This window comes from Hyla sarda, chromosome 3 (assembly GCF_029499605.1).
Source record: "Hyla sarda isolate aHylSar1 chromosome 3, aHylSar1.hap1, whole genome shotgun sequence".
NCBI lineage: Eukaryota > Metazoa > Chordata > Amphibia > Anura > Hylidae > Hyla > Hyla sarda.
The window spans coordinates 177398667-177415954 of NC_079191.1; the positions used below are offsets into that span (position 1 = coordinate 177398667).

The 17288-nt window shown below is 40.7% G+C and overlaps 1 protein-coding gene across 6 annotated transcripts in view; it reads right to left on the minus strand.

Annotated features, from left to right (window-relative positions):
• The window catches only part of LRCH3 (leucine rich repeats and calponin homology domain containing 3), a 102571-nt gene that overhangs the window by 35049 nt on the left and 50234 nt on the right, over nt 1-17288 (minus strand). For 4 of the 6 annotated variants that reach the window (XM_056565582.1, XM_056565579.1, XM_056565581.1 and 1 more), the window contains exons 11-15: nt 15443-15529; nt 10846-10897; nt 10535-10657; nt 6822-6866; nt 676-729 (exon numbers count right to left, since the gene is read on the minus strand). In XM_056565582.1, the coding sequence (XP_056421557.1) occupies nt 676-729; nt 6822-6866; nt 10535-10657; nt 10846-10897; nt 15443-15529 (361 nt within the window). The remainder of the gene's footprint in view (nt 1-675; nt 730-6821; nt 6867-10534; nt 10658-10845; nt 10898-15442; nt 15530-17288) is intronic. The other 2 variants (XM_056565580.1, XM_056565583.1) reach the window with 1 other exon arrangement.

Here is a 17288-nt window from a genome sequence, read left to right on the forward strand (position 1 = left end):
CTGAACATCATAAACCAGGACTCTGCCATTGTACACATTGTCATATAATATTTAGCCATTTTGCAAATAGACAATTTCTTAAGCTGTGCTCTTACAAGATATACGATCGGAACACTTTTTTTCTGCAGAACACTACATGCAGCATTTCCAAATACTCACAAAATAGCTTAAGCAGACGAGTTACATGCCACTTCATGAGCAGCAATAAATTGTGAAAACATTAAAAGTAAGATTTCCAAAGCAAAATCACCCTATTATAAACCATTATGCCATGCAAAGCTTTACATTTCACATTTATTAACAGGGTTATCCAGCATTAGAAAAACTGAATTTCTTCTTAAAAAAAAAAAAAAAAAAAAAAAAAGCGATACCCCTGTCCTCAGGTTGTGTGTGGTGCAACTCCGTTCCATTCACCTCAATAAAACTAAATTGCAATCCTTACACACTGACAAGAGTGGCGCTGTTCATGGAAAAAAGGAGCTATGCTTTTCTATCCATGGATAACCACTTTATTTAAATGTGAAAAAATGCTGCAAAGTACCAGAAAAATCTTGAATTTCAAGTCCGTGCAGGAACAGTCCTGGTTTATGCTGTTGACATGCATTTTCTACAAATGATTCCTAAAGGAATTGTGTCATGCTGAAGGTGCCAGATCATACCATGCAGGGTTCTTACCACTAAAAGGGCACTATCATCTGTATGCTGGGAGCGTCTGGATGGGAGGGGACACTGAGATGGAGGCAGGGAGAGATGGAGCAATGTCAAAAAACATACAAACTCATAAAATTAAACAAAATGAGTAAAATGCAAATGTTCAGATACAAGATGGTGACAAATGGTGAGAAGCAAATCTGCTTATGGAAAATGGTTGGGACACACAGTGAAAAAAGGGAACCCTCCTATGAAAACTGTAAAGAAACAGCATCAGCATCAGACGAGATAATGCCAAATCTGTCGCCACATCACACACATGCGCCCTTCTTGCATTATAAATATTAAACTTCCCAAAGTATAGTTGCTGGTTTATGGTGTGTATCAAGGGCTAGCCTCAAAGGTGTGCAACTTATGTGGTGGCACAGGGCCTGTCATCCTTTCCTGCTAACAGAGGCGCAAATGACCATGAAAGAAAGTTTTTAACCATAATCGCCAATCCAACACTTGGTGTCTAGGCCATTGTAAAGGAAGCTGCATCAGTAAGTTTACAGATTGGTAGTGTTATTTAGAAGTGTATGGCTGCATTATGGTATGAAACCATCATCTGGGTACCATATGCTATATGGGGAAATGCCAACAGAAGTTTCACAAGAATAGGTAAAAAAAAACTAATACAGAAACAATGCTAATTTAGCAGATGCAGCCATACTGAATAACAGAAGTTGATGGAATAACAATTATTTAATAAATATTACATAAGTATTTTAATATGTATTAGTGGATATTCAGTTTAGTAAGGGAGAGAAGATGTAGATAACATTTTAACAAAACCTTTACTCCCTACATCCTTCCAGTCTAAACACTATATACCTCTAATATAACACTGTACTATGACAAAAAAGGGGGGGGACATAACCAGTGTTGCAATATAACCGGTGTTTCTGGCAGCAAGAAGACTGTAGAGTAGAACATAACACAAAGATAAGACTTTGTTGTAATAGTCCCAACAATCTGGGCCTCTAGTGAACTGAAGTGATGAGATTTATACATAACATATGAGCAATCATATGTTAGGATCAAATACTAGTTGGATTAGATACTAGTCACTGATGCATACAAACATTTGCAAAAAAGAGGAAACCTACACGGTAGAGAGTCAGAATCATTCAACAGGACCACTTGTAGATATAGATTTTATTATATTACGTTTTTCAAAGTCAGGTGCAATACACACAGCAGTACTGTGTGCAGGGCCTTGTTTGGAATCACATGGTGACAGGAGTCACTAAAGGTCTGTATATTGAGCCATTTGCACTCTGGATGCTGCTGTGGGTCTTTATATTAAGCCATTTGCGCTTGCCACTGTTTGGTGCTCCTGCGCTCATAGGAATTAAAGGAAAGCCTGTATAAAGTGTGGGTGAAAGGGAGTCCAACGAGGGGTCACTGACTAAAATAATTAACTTAAGTCCGGAGATATGTTCCGCCAAATATCCGCTGCTATATTCTGTAAATTGTTTGCTGGAGGTGGGCACGTTGGCCCAATTTACATATTTATAGTTTGTGATTCCAAATCCTATTTACGTGGAGTCTGCGCATGTGCTTAAGTGACCAGCGAATCACAGAGAATAACTATTTAAATTGAGCCGACAGGGCCAGTTTCAAGCACACAATTCAGACTATAGCAGTGGATCTTCGGTGCGACACATCTCCAGACCTAAGGTACATATTAGTCAGTGACCCCTGTACACCCAGACTATAATCCAGTGTATTGGGATTTAGTGTGGGTGAACAGGCTGACCGTTTTCCTTTCCTTGTGATGCGTTTCACAATTTTATTTATTTATTTATTTTTAAATATAGGTTCACAGATATGCCCAGTAGCCAAGTCCAAATGGCCCCCAATAAGAAGCAACAACTTCTCATTAACACTGAACACATACACCGATCAGCCATAACAAGGAAGGAATATTCTGTATTATCTAGTAACCACGGACTCTGTTTAATCGTGGGATATAAAGGGCAGCAAAAAAACAGTCAGTTCTTGGAAGCAGAAAAAAAAGCATAAGAATCTGACTGAAAATTGTGAAAACTGCAGAGCAGGTCAAAGCATCTCCAAAACAGCAGGTCTTGTGTGGGTGCTCCCGCTATTGCAGGGGGTATTACCTACCAATAATGGTCCAAAGAAGAGCAACCATTAAACCAGCAACAGAGTAATGGGTGCCCAAGGCTCACTGATGTCTGGATTATGCTTTGCTGGTAAATCTTGAATTCAGGCATTCGTGTGAATGTTACTTTGATACTTACCTACCTAAAGAATAGTGCACATCAAAGTACACCCCTTAGTAACGGTATTCCCTAAGGGCAGAAATGTATATTGCCGATTTACAGTATAAAATACTTGGTCCCAAAATGAAAGAAAAAATTACCCTATGGGTACACAGTGTTTAAAAGGCTCACTCTCTCCGTTCTTCTAAGCTTCAACAAAAATAACACCAGCGACCTTTTTTGAAATAAGTAATTAGTGCAGTGATCTTCAACTTGTGGACCTCCAGATGTTGCAAAACTACAACACCCAGCATGCCCGGACAGCCGTTGGCTGTCCGGGCATGCTGGGAGTTGTAGTTTTGCAACATCTGGAGGTCCGCAGGTTGAAGACCACTGAATTAGTGCATAGGTCACAAGCATGCAAACCCATAAAATCTAATATTCAAGACTTCTTCCTGACTTGTTTGGGCCATGTAACTTTGTAGAGACACTGGGGGAGATTTATCAAAACCTGTTGCTGAGTTGCCCATAGCAACCATTCAGATCGCTTCTTTCATTTTCAGAGGCCTTTTCAAAAATGAAAGAAGAAATGTGATTGGTTTCTACGAGCAACTGGTCAACTTTTTCTCTGCACTGGTTTTGTTAAATCTCCACCATTGTATTGAGGGGAGTAAGTGCTGAGGTATGCAATGATGTTTCGAGGGTAGGATCTACTACACAAGCATGTGCCTTAGGTGTTTCCACCAACATAAAAAGCTATTATGGCATTACTAGCAATAGTAGTTAAGTGTTTTGAAGCATTGACAAGAACCCTTTTATTTTTGAAAGAATAAAATTGCCCTACAAAGTCCCCATAGGAGAATTTTATAAACAATCATTGTATTGTTTAGAACTGATCAATGCTATTCCTTTGCATAGCCTTGATCAGTTAGATCAATGCTCTGCCAGCACAGACATCCTGTATTAGCAGAGCCGATATGGCAGGCACGGTGACCTTCAGAAGGTGTCTGGATGGCATATTAACTGATCGGCACCCTGCATTGCGGGGTGCCAATCAGACTCCAGATGATTTGGCCATTTAAATGCTGTGATCATTATTGATTTTGAGCAGTCTATGAAGAACACTTTGTTCCTGAGCTCATTTCATAATTAAGCATGCTCATGCTAAATATGTAGGGCACATGTTACCATGGGATTAAATTAGATAGTGTGTTATACCAATGTTATTATAGAATCTGTATGCTATGTCTACATTAAAATGCTACCATTGTTTTAGATTTCTAGTGATCCGCTGTTATGATTACAGTGGGTATAGCGAGTATGGTGAAAACACTTACAGCACATGCTAAAACAAAGGCAAGATAAGCTGTTTCAGTTGTTTTCAAGACAGGCTTATTGTTTTAGACAGTATAATTATTTTCAATGTTGATTATACATAATTCATGCTCATTTATTAAAGGGGGTACTCCAGGGAACTAAACCCATAGCCCAGCCTTTCCCTATCACCAACCTAAATATCATTCATTAGTTGTATGGAGCAGTTTCCCCTCTTTTGGTTGTCACTTACATAAAGGGAAGTGAGTGAAAGATTTCTGTCTCTCAAGGGAAAGCATTATGTTTTTTTTAATCTTATTGTTACTTTCTCCTCTTTACTATTCTATTAGTAACTTAACTTCTAATTAAATCTTTTACCTGCTTTAAAGGGGTACTCCGGGGAACTAAACCCATAGCCCGTCCTTTCCCTGTTTCAGCTGTCACTTACATGCAGGGAGTGAGAGAAAAACTTAATTCTCAGATCCACCTTGTCTCCTCAGTGAGACCTAGCCCCCACCTTTCAAGACAACAACACAGTCTGGTCTAGAGCTCTGGCTGTACAGCCACACCCCCTCCCTGTTGGTGGAGCTTGTGAGCTATGAGAGAAGCTCAGAGAAGATTCTCAGTCATAAACTGCACTTTTCCTGTGTAGATCTTATCACTGACTGCTGCCACTCAGAGCACAGCATGATTTATTGCTGGAGGAAGGATAGTCTGATAGAAAAGACCTCTACGATGTGTGTGCGCTGCAGTGTACACCTGCACAGAGTGAAAGCAGTTGGCTGGCAGCCATTATACAGAGCTGCACTGACTTCTGAGAGTTTTAGTCTGTGCTGTATGTAAGGAAAAATAAAATTTAGGAGACATCAGGTGCCAAAGGAACTGCCAAACCCACATGAATAACTACAGTGGACACAGAACAGGTATTGCGGTGGCTTTGGGGCATTTTTATTTTTCTTAACTTCCCTGGAGTACTCCTTTAACCGTGAGAGAAAAGTCTTTGTTTTAAACAATTCTACATCTCTCCAAAATGTCGCACCAGATGCCTCAACGCTAACTTCCCTCCACGTGGTCTTTCTACTGAAGCTCTGTGGACCAAAACAAGCTGGGAATAAACCTTAATATTACAGTTATGGATGGTACTGAATATGTTTTCAACTTGTTACATATGAAATAATTTTATTGCAAAAAGACACACTTGTGTGTATGGTGGCAGATAATGCATACTGCCACACTGCAAGAAAAGGACAAAGTTCATGTTGTTGACCTAATCTCTAAATTCTGCAGATCTCCTCTAAGGGATGTGTGGTGAAAATAAGCCTGATCCATGAAGGCTTCACCTTCCAATTTACAGGACTTAAATGATCTGCTAGTAATAAATACCAGGTATCACATTGGAGGTTTTGTGGGGTTGATGTCTTAACTAGTCAGACCTGTTTTGGTAGCATGAGAGGAACACACATTATTATGCGGGTGTCTTTAAAGGCGTACTCTGGTGCTTACACATCTTATCCCCTATCCAAAGGATAGGGGATAAGATGCCTGATTGCGGGAGTCCCGCAGCTGGGGACGCCCGTGATCATGCACGCGGCACCCCGTTTGTAATCAGTACCTGGAGCGTGTTCGCTATCACGCCCCCTCCCGTCGGCTTGCATTGAGGGGCGGAGCGTGACGTCACATGGGGGCGGAGGCGTGACATCACACGCCGCCGGCCCTGCGGTCGATCATAATCAGACCCGGCGCGAACACGCTCCGGGGACTGATTACAAACGGGGTGCCGCGTGCATGATCACGGGCGTCCGCAGCTGCGGGACTCCCACGACCAGGCATCTTATCCCCTATCCTTTGGATAGGGGATAAGATGTGTAAGCACCGGAGTACCCCTTTAAAGAGTTAGCCGCTCTTCAATCAGGCAGCAGGATACATTTTAACTTCCTGAGCATTCTTCTAGCCCGAGAATTGCTCAGATGGATTTATGTAAGTGAAATGATGGAGGTCCTATGCAGGTCTATAAGACCTCCACTTCTGGACTTCTGTGAATATGTCTGATTACGTGAGTTTTGGAGCAATTCTTGAGCTAAGAGATCGCCCGGAAAGTTTAAATGTACCTTGCCACCCGAGCGAAGGGGAACAAACACTTAAATGTCATGGCAGATCAGTGTAAGGTTGACATTCCCAGAGGGACTCAAAGGATAATTATATAATAGCAATACTCAGAAGCATTTTTATATTATAATAATTTAAAATGGAAAATTTTGCAACATATGTACAGTACTTTAATATTTAATTGTTAGACAACTTGTTAGGTATCTGTTTTACAGTGTGCATATGCGCAGTACACTAAAACAGATACACAAAATAGAACTGCTCATTTGGAGAAGGAAAAAACTATGAATAGTCTAACAATAGTGATGTATTTTATATAATTTGCATATATATATATATATATATATATATATATATATATATACACACACATACATACACACACACATGAAAATGTATATATTTTTTTTAAGTTGTCCCAAACATGAACGTAGACGTGGTTAAAAGAGTTTGCAATCTCAAAACCAGTGCACAAGTTCTTACCTCACTGTCCAGTGGACTCTGCTTCTCTGGACTCAATGTTCTCTGCTGAAGAAGGGAAAATAATGCTATTATTAAGGGTGGAAGAAGCAAACCAACTACAGTTTAGCTGTGCAACAGAGTGTAGGCCATAAGTGACTATACAGCATAGAAGGTGTGGAAGCTAGTTTATTAAATTGATGAATCGTCTTGCCAGATTAACACCTCAAGTAACAACAATACAGCTAGCAGAGAAGTGACACATAAGAGAGGTATGAGACATCACAAACTTTACACACTGCAGAGCTAGTTAAGATATGTCAAGAATGTCTACAAGTATTGACTGGGCAAGAATTCAAGAATTCTTCTGGCCACTAACATATTACAACAAAAACATATATAAATGAATAACAAGTCAAAAGTTTAAAAGGGAATCTATCATCAGTATCACCTGCACTAAACTGTTGGTTCAGGCTGGTAGTGCAGGTGACACTGATAAGTATACTTACCTTTCCCTGATCTGTGGCCGTGTTCACCAATTATCTTCCATATTTGAGCAGCAGGCTTGGTGCACAGGTGGTGCTCCAGTAGCACCCTGATGTCACTCGCTGCTGCTTCTTCATGCGGTCTGGCTGCAAACAGGCTTGAATAATCAGCAGCCATGATGTCCGCGTGCACCTAGCACTCCACCCATGCTCCAAGCCTGCCACCCGAATATGGAGGATAAGGGGCAAACATGGCCTCGGAACGTGGAATAGGCAAGTTTCATTATCATGTACCAACAGGTTAGTGCAGGTGACACTTATGACAGATTCTGGTTAATATAATTGCTCCCGAATGTCATTTCAAATTTAATGCAAATATAAAATCTATTCCTTGCTTATTACAAAAAAAAACTGTTAAATAACATCATTAAAGTGTGGCTGTCATTTAGAGAGACATATAGAAATGTCAAAAGTTTTGACTGAAGGGAGCCTGGGTGCTAAGACTCCCAGTAACCACTAGAATGAATGGGTAGAAGTATTCAGCTAAGCGCTTTCGCTCCCCATCATATCCTCGCTGCCGACCAGATTCTATATAAAGTCTATAAAACCTGTCTCATGCAGAGAGATGAGAAAGCAGTCAAATGAGCACTGCCACATGCCAGCATTTTTGTTAATTGACAATAACACAATTTTATTATATACCTTGATATATAAATATATAATGTACAAATAGTGATCACTAAAGTGATCACAAACCTAATAATTTCGCATTTCGGGAAAACAGGTGAACACAGGCACACAGCCATACAATCTCTATGAATTAACAATGGTAGTAGTATGGGTCCTTGTGAAGAGTTCAGGGACTAAACTTTTTAAAGTGCCATAGGAAGCCAACTTTGCCAAGTCAGTTCAAAAAATGTATGATCTGCTAAATCTGCTGAATTCAACTCTGACTCACTGAGCTTCCACTTCACAATAATAATAAACATGCAAAGCAGGGGTAAGAAATGCTGAAGCATTAAAATTGTCATCTAAAACATCACTCACTAGAATTTAAAACTGCCACAGTACAGAAACTGTTGGGTCGTAAAAATCCTTTATTTCCAGTCGAGGAAATTGGTAAAACAATGATGTTTTTGACTTTTGAAAAAGGTCCTCTTCTGTCTCCCAAGATTGAACCATGTGCAAGCAAGATCATAAAACACATAGTTTGGGAACTTTATTAGGCTGGATTCAAACCACGTTTCTGCAATACAGTTCCCGTATCAGGTTTTTGATAAAAAAAAACTGATTCCTCAAAACCTAACTAAATTGTATCAAAACCTGTGTACAAATTTTAATCCGTATACGGTTTGATGTATGATGTCCGATTGCATCCGCTTTAAGAAAAAAAACGTATACGTTTATAACTTTTCATTCCATTATGAATAAAGTTTCACTTGTTTGATTGAAATTCCAAGAAAAAAACTGTGCAAAGTCAAAAACCGTATGGTGCAAACCGGATGGAACCATACGCACATATGGTTCTGTACGGTTCCCATTGACTCCCAAGTAAAAAAAAAAAAAAAAAAAAAGTATAAGTTTTAATACGGGTTTTCACCCGGACAAAAAACCGTGGTAGGCTACAGTATTGGGTACGGAGAGAAAAAAAACTGACAAAACCGTACATGATGCCAAATGGGCACAACCGGATGCATCTTTTGGCATACGGTTTTCAATGCAGAGTCAATGCATACGGTTTTCAATATGGTTCCATAAGGTTTTAAAATTTTAAATGTATACAGGAACTGGATTGCAAAAACGTGGTGTGAACCCACCCTTAGCTGCAATGTGTATCCTAGCTGCCAACAATATAAACTTTATTCATCTTGTGTTACAAGCAGCTATGTTTCGGCTGTCTCACACAGCCATTATCAAGGCTTGATAATGGCTGTATGAGACAGCCGAAACGTAGCTGCTTGTAACACAAGATGAATAAAGCCATGCACTGATTTATCTGAAGGAACGGAGTGCTGCTGATCCTTTGTATAATGGAAGGCCTCTAACCCAGGCTCCAACAGCCTGCACCTGGACAATTATAGTGGTTGTGCTATTCTCCTGTGAAATAAATACACATACATATACATATACATATATATGTAAGGGTGTATTTCCCAACCTAACCTGGGAGAACCTTAACAAAGCCCAGCAGAGAGGGGAAGTGTGTTATAAGAAAGTCAGACAGTGTAGACTGGGCTCTCCCCTAGACTGCAGACTGATGCAAGGGGGGAGACACAGTGTCCCTTTGCCAGACAGGCAAAGAGCAGGTGGCTGTGGTGGACAAAGGACATACAAGAGACCAAAGGACTGAGATCTTGCAAGAGCGGACACACGGCAGACGGCTGTGTGTAAAAGTGACTTTGTTCATGTGTGAGCTGTGCTTTATGTTACTATGACAAGTTGTGGAAACACGAGTGGCGTACCCTTTGTCCAGCAGTGAGACAGACCGAGTCGGTCTGAGGAGTACAAAGAAAAGCTAAGTGTGAACTGTGTCTTATAAGGTTGCATGTTTTAACTAGCAGGGATTAGCCCACCAGTTGGCAGACAGGGTCTGTATTGTGTAGCTAGTGGCTAGACGGCATAGGTTTAATTTTGTGTTAAGTTTTATTTTGTCCTGCAAGCTGTGTGAATAAACATGACAGAGTCAGTTGCTGGTGTGGACCTGGTTATTGAGGTGAAAACATGTCCTTCTGGCTGCGGCAAGGGACGATCCCTGAGCTAATCCCAGAGTAATTCTCACTATATATATATATATGTATGTATGTATGTATGTATGTATGTATGTATATATATATATATATATATATATATATATATATATATATATATATGTGTGTGTGTGTGTGTGTGTGTGTGTATACACATACATACATGTCTGTCTGAATGTAGCAGCAGTTTAGCTTTCACTTTATACAAGTAAACAGAGCATGTTCTATACCGACACTGAGCCAAGTAGGGGCTAAAACCAGCAGAATTCTGAAATCAGCTCAGAAGGATATATTCATATAATACTGTGTTTCCCAACCAAGGTGCCTCCAACTGTTGCAAAACTACAACTCCCAGCATGCCCGGACAGCCTTGGGAATTGTAATTTTGCAACAGCTTGAGGCACCCTGGTTGAGAAACACTGATATAATATTTTTAAAAAGTGTCATTGCTTCACTAGTCATAATGCCACCTGCCGGCCTTTATGATGTATATATTGACACTTACTTTTAAAGAGTCTGTATGTACAAGCCTGTCTCTTATCCTCTCCTCTTCGTATTGTTGAGCCGCCAGTTGTGCCTCTCTCCTGGTGCTTTCTAAAATCTCTCTTCTATGTCTGTCTGATTTTGTCTGATCGGAAGAAAAAAAAACGACGTCACGGCATAATAGAAAATACCTATTGCTTTTCTATGTTCTACAGGCGATAAAGAAAAAAAATAAAGGCTGGGACACAGACAGAAACAACATTGACGTCTAAGACGATGTTATTAGATAAACACATAGGCAGAAACTATAAAGACATTTTATCCAGACATTACCTGCTTTGGACTATTTGACAATGATAGAAGATACGAAGCATCTACCTGGGATCTAAAAATAAAGCAAAGTGGGTGTTTTCATAATGAAAATAATATAGTTTTTCACTATAACGCCAACATATTCTGCACTTTATTATAGCATGTCAGTTGTATGTAAGAAAAACAAGCTTACTAGGCCCTGCTTAAAAAAGTATTCTCTCGATAAAAATTATGGCATATCACTATGAAAGAAAAAACTATTGCTCAGCACTGCCCACACAACTATTTTATATACATATTATACATTATAAGCATACAGTGGCACGCTGCTGTGGATGAAATACAATTGAAAAAAGAAAATGACAGCAGCACACTGCTAGCACCAAGATAAATGTTTAATAGTAATAGGACATTCTAAATGGCAATACTGCTACAGTTCTGTTGGAGGGTAGAGGAGGTTGTTAGGGAGGTGGGTGGGTTCTGGGTAAAAGGGAGGGATTTCGTGTTTTTTTACGTGTGAAGTGTTAAAATTCTATAAAAAATATCTGATTTAAAAAAATACTGCTATAGAGAAAAAAAAAGGGTGTACCAACCTACCACTGTAAGGTGACCTCATTTGGGGCAGACCCTACACTATAAAAATACCTCTTAAACAGGGAGTAGCTGGATCTCCCATGCCTAAGAACCTCTGTATTTTTTTTCTCTATAGCAATAGTGTTGCAATTTAAAATGTGTTAGTTATATCATACATAAATCTTAGTGCCAGTACTTTAATATTTTGTTTGCATTTGTATTTCTGCTACAGGAGCACATACTTGTACACTTTATAATACCTATAATTGTTATGTGCGGACTAATTTTTGTTGTTTGAGTTACATATTTGAGGGCTGCATCCATCTTGGTCATTCACATCACCCATTCCCCTGAATGATTTTAAAGAGCACCAGTCACCAAATAAAACGTTTAATATAGTGTTCCTTGTGTAATTAGCAGACACTTTTCCATTCACTTTTAAAATTATCAACATAAATAGGTTTAAAATGTAATAGAAAAAACGGCCACAAGGTGGCTCTGTTCTGTTCCCTGCTGCAATCAATACAGCAAGTTTGGTCTCCTCCCGGCCTGGCAGGAGATCAAACTCATGAAGTGCTTCTGGCTGCACTGAGCTTGATTGACAGCTGCACAGAGCCTCACTGAAAGCTACACAGAGCCTCACTGAAAGCCAAAGGCATGACTAGGTCAAAACATTCGGGGCCCATGCCCCGAATGTGAAAACCAGTGCCCCGAATGTCAGCTGCCTGTCAGCAAGTGTACTGCCTCTGGGAACGCAGAGCCAGTACACTAGAATGGTGGAGTGGCCCGCTCCTCCATTCACTCACACACTGCAGACACTTCTGGCTTGCAGCGTGTGAGCGCAGGGAAGCGATCCCCAGCAGGCTGGCGCTATGATGTGACGTCATTGCGCCTGCCGGAGATCCTGTCCCCGCGCCTCACATTCTGCAAGCCAGAAGCAAGGGAGAGACTTGCTCGTGGGATCGTGGAGTAGGGAAGTCAAATTTTACTGTGTTTGGGGCACTATGAGGGCATTATACAGGGGGCATTATATCTGCCCCTATGACAGGGCATTATATGTGAGGGACACAGGACAGGGGACATATGTGGCACATGACGGGGAATTATATGTGAGAGGCATAGGGGGGAGAGGACGAGGGCATTAGTATTATATGTGGGGGCACAGGACAGAGGGAATTATGTGGGGGGGGGGGAACAGGATGAGACATTATGTGGGGGGGACAGGACGGGGCATATTTATGTGTGGGCACAGGACAGGGGGCATTATTATTATGTCGGGGCCATAAGACAGGGGGCATTAATATGATTAGGGCACAGGACAGGGTACAGTGTGTGGCAGTATTATATTCAGAGGGTGCAGTGTGTGCCAGTATTTTATTTAGAGCAAGGGTCTCATACTCAAATTATCTGGGGGCCACTGGAGGTAGAGGCTAGGTGAGGCTGGGCCGTATGCATCCCTTACATATAATGCCCCCATCATGCGCCCCTCGCATATAATGCCCCCATCATGCGCCCCTCACAGATAATGCCCACATCATGCGCCCCTCACAGATAATGCCCCCATCACGCGACCCTCACATAACGCCCCCCATCATGTGCCCCTCACATATAATGCCCCCCATCATGCGCCCCTCACATATAATGCCCCCCATCATGCGCCCCTCACATATAATGCCCCCCCATCATGCGCCCCTCACATATAATGCCCCCCCATCATGCGCCCCTCACATATAATGCCCCTATCATGCGCCCCTCACATATAATGCCCCTATCATGCGCCCCTCACATATAATGCCCCCCATCATGCACCCCTCTTCCCCTCTACTGTGCCTCCTGCCTGCACCTTCTTCATAACTGTGCCTCATACCTGCATCCCCCCTTCCCCTCCATTGCAGTTCCTCAATCTTGCACTGCCCTCACACCCATTCACTGTGCCTAATTCCTGAACTCCCTCACCCCCTTCTCTATATTACTGTTCCCCATGCCCCATCCACCCTAAAACAACCACCAGCAGCTCCTGTGGCTCCACTGCTGCTGTGTTTCCTAACACTATCTGCGTCGTCCGCAGAGCAGCTAGGTTCTAGGTTATATGGTATATTTGATTATTATACTGGAAATGATTTTCCGCAATGAGCTACACCACTGGTGTCTGTCACAACAGGCTAAAAAAAAAAAATCTTTGGGGGGTATGAGTTTGGGGTGATACTATTTTTTACCGTATTGGTTGACATCAACCCTAGAAACGCCACTGTCTTCAGGCATCCACTGCGGCCCTTTAGGAGTACCGCAGTGGCTGCGTGGGAGAAGAGCCAATGTAATTGCAGAAAGTGAAGCGTGTGTAAATCGAGTTATATCCTGTATTATACTCCAGAGCTGTACTCACTATTCTGCTGGTGGGGTCACTGTGTCCTTACATTACATGACTTATCCTGTACTGATCCTGAGTTATATTCTGTTTTATACTCCAGAACTGTACTTACTATTCTGCTGGTGGGGTCAATGTGTACATACATTACATTACTTATCCTGTACTGATCCAGAGTTATATCCTGTATTATACTCCAGAGCTTTCGGCAAACCTGACTTTAAAAATCAAAGTTCGTAATTCTTTTAAATATTGGAATGGGGGATTTTGCGATTAGCTGGACTTGTCTAGAGTGTAAAATAGTCTAGCACTGGCTCTGTGTAAGCGACACTGTCAGACTCCTCTAGTGTTATTCTTATCTCTCTAGTAACAGAAGTGTTGTGCCGTGGAGGTCACATGCCTTACCATTCTGTTCCCTGGTGTTTTGTCAGGTAAGGTGACTTTTCAGGATAAGCCATCCTCTGTGTTTACATGAGATGCAGCATTATTTCTGGCCATTTTATGACTAATATGTAATTTCCCCCTTCGTTACCCCTCTTTAGGCTCCATCTCTGTGTCAGCTTTCCCTGTACAGTAGATGTAGAGTAGACTTTATTGCTCACTACCATTGACATCAGTGTGAGCTGAGCTGCACCAATATACAATGAATGGTGCATGACTTACGGCCTTATTCATTTTTTTAAGTGTCTTAATGTTTTGAGTCTTTAAGACTGCTTATATCTTGTATACAAGATTGAAATTGGTTATTTGAGTATGTTAACTTGTGTTGTCCTTATTGAGCATGATTGAGTGGGCCTTGCCCCAGATGTTTTAGGTCCCTAGCAAGGCCCCTGCTGAAAGCTGCACAGAGCCTCACTGAAACATGCACAGAGCCTCACTGAAAGATGCACAGAGCTTGAGGTCTTCTATTCATAACAGCGCTGCAACGATGTGAGGGCGGAAGTGGTCCCCCAGCAGGCTTCAGTGATGTCATGCCTGCTGGGAAACGCCCACTTTCTCCTGCTGGGAGAATGCACTATGTGAATAAGAAGAATAGCAAGACACAGAGCTTTTTAAAGCTCTGACATTTTTTTAAAGGTAGGAGGGGTGTTAGGAGTAGTTAGGGAACATAGCCTGATCTAGTTTAGAAAAAATTAGGTGACAGTTACTCTTTAAGCAGGCAGAGGCTGGATAATTTAACTGATTATATTAAACATATCTTAGCACTAGCAGTGAGTCCAAAAACAACTAGGCAGAAATATTTTAGGAAGTGTGGGTGGGACGAGCAATGCAGGATCCTGGCTTGTTAATCATCCTGCTGTGTGAGTCGGGAGCACAGAGCCTCACTGCACAGAGCCCTGCTTGTCCTTAGTGCACAGAGCCCTGCTTGTCCACCCACACTTCCTGTATTTGGTCTTCTCACAGAGACACACAGGCAATAGCTGCAGGGACAAAAATGAACACAATTTTTAACCAATGTATATTACAAGTATACATATGTTATTTTCTACATTATATAAAAAAAGTTTTTGCTAATGACAGGTACACTTTTAACAAATTAAATATATTGAGTGCACATTTTTTATGGAAAGCTGCAAAAAAGAATCAGTAATTTAGTACAGTGGGCAAGCATGAATAGATATTACTTGGCAATCTCCAAACCAACTTATGAAAAGTCAAGTTTTATTAAGGTCAAATTACCTGTCACTTTGTCTGCGTGGGGACGGTTGTCTGTGTTTACTTTGTATTAAACTCAAAGATTCAGGTCTCTTCAGTTCCTCTTGGGTTCTGCAGGATAACAAATTAAATTCCAATTAACAGTGAAGAATTTTTGCCACTATAAGCATTAAAGCCACGTTATAATTTATGTAAAAAGGACGACCTGTGCAAAAAGGTGAACAACTTTACAATACCTCTGGATAAAATCCCCAGCAGAAGAAATCATGCTGGTCAGGGTCATAGTGGCCTATGGGGAGTACCCAAGAATCTTTCCAACAGAAAACAATCCCATTTGTAGTGAATAACTTGCGTATCAACTATTCCTTTAGATTTATAGGAAATAATCATAACACTTCACTGGTGACTTATTGGTATCTTGTCTGTGCAATGATGAAAGATCTGATGCAGTTAATATACATGGGAAGTAGTTCCTCAGATGAATTTGGTTTGGTGAGCCCAGCAAATCCCAGTCAACAACATTGATTCTGGGGATATAAATAAGCCCTAGAAATCTAAGGAAGTTAAATGCTAAGGATACCTTTGAAAAGCAAATTTTCTTTATTCTTATTTATGGTGCAAGAAAAACTCTCTCCCAAGGACTTTAAAAAAAATATGTTGCTTACTTCTGTTTGTGCAGTCTCTACAATGTGCTGTTTGAGTTCTACTTTCTCTCTATACTTTTACACAACTTACGGTATATAAAATTCTCCCCTATGCCTGCCTCCTCTATCTCCAGCCTGTGTGAGCTGTCCTCCTAAGTTTTTCATCTCCCGACTACTATTTCCCCCTACTGCTGTCTCTAACACTGACAGAACAGAAAGTCCTCAGACTCTGGTGGATATATCTGAGCAGCAGCTAAAAAGACAGCAACACATACAGTAAATTTACATTAATCTGACACTATAATATGAAATTGCAGATCGACACAATAAACCTTAACTAGAGATGAGCGAACTTACAGTAAATTCGATCCGTCACGAACTTCTCGGCTCGGCAGTTGATGACTTATCCTGCGTAAATTAGTTCAGCCTTCAGGTGCTCCGGTGGGCTGGAGACTCTTTCCTAGGAATGTATCCACCTTTTCCAGCCCACCGGAGCACCTGAAAGCTGAACTAATTTACGCAGGATAAGTCATCAACTGCCGAGCCGAGAAGTTCGTGATGAATCGAATTTACTGTAAGTTCGCTCATCTCTAACCTTAACCCCTTAAGGACTCAGACAATTTTATTTTTATGTTTTTGTTTTTTCCTCCTCCCCTTCAAAAAAATCATAACTCTTTTACATTTTCATCCACAGACTAGTATGAGGGCTTGTTTTTTGCGCGACCAGTTGTCCGTTGTAATGATATCACTCATTTTATCATAAAATGTATGGCGCAACCAAAAAAATACTATTTGTGTGGGGAAATTAAAAAGAAAACCACAATTTTGCTAATTTTGGAAGGTTTTGTTTTCATGCCGTACAATTTATGGTAAAAAATGACGTGTTTTTTATTCTCTGGGTCAATACGATTAAAATGATACCCATGATAACACACTTTACTATTACTGTTGCGCTTAAAATTTTTTTTTTACTTTTTAACCAAATTAGTACATTTAAAATCCCCCTATTTTGAAGACCTATAACTTTCATTTTTCCGTATAACCGGCGGTATGAGGGCTCATTTTTTGCGCCATGATCTTTACTTTTTATTAATTCCATATTTGCTTATACAAAACTTTTATTACATTTTCAATTAATTTTTTGGGGAATAAAAGGTTATGAAAAAGCAGCTATTTTGGACTTTTTTTTTTCTGTTCACCGTACGGGATCATTTACATTTTATTTT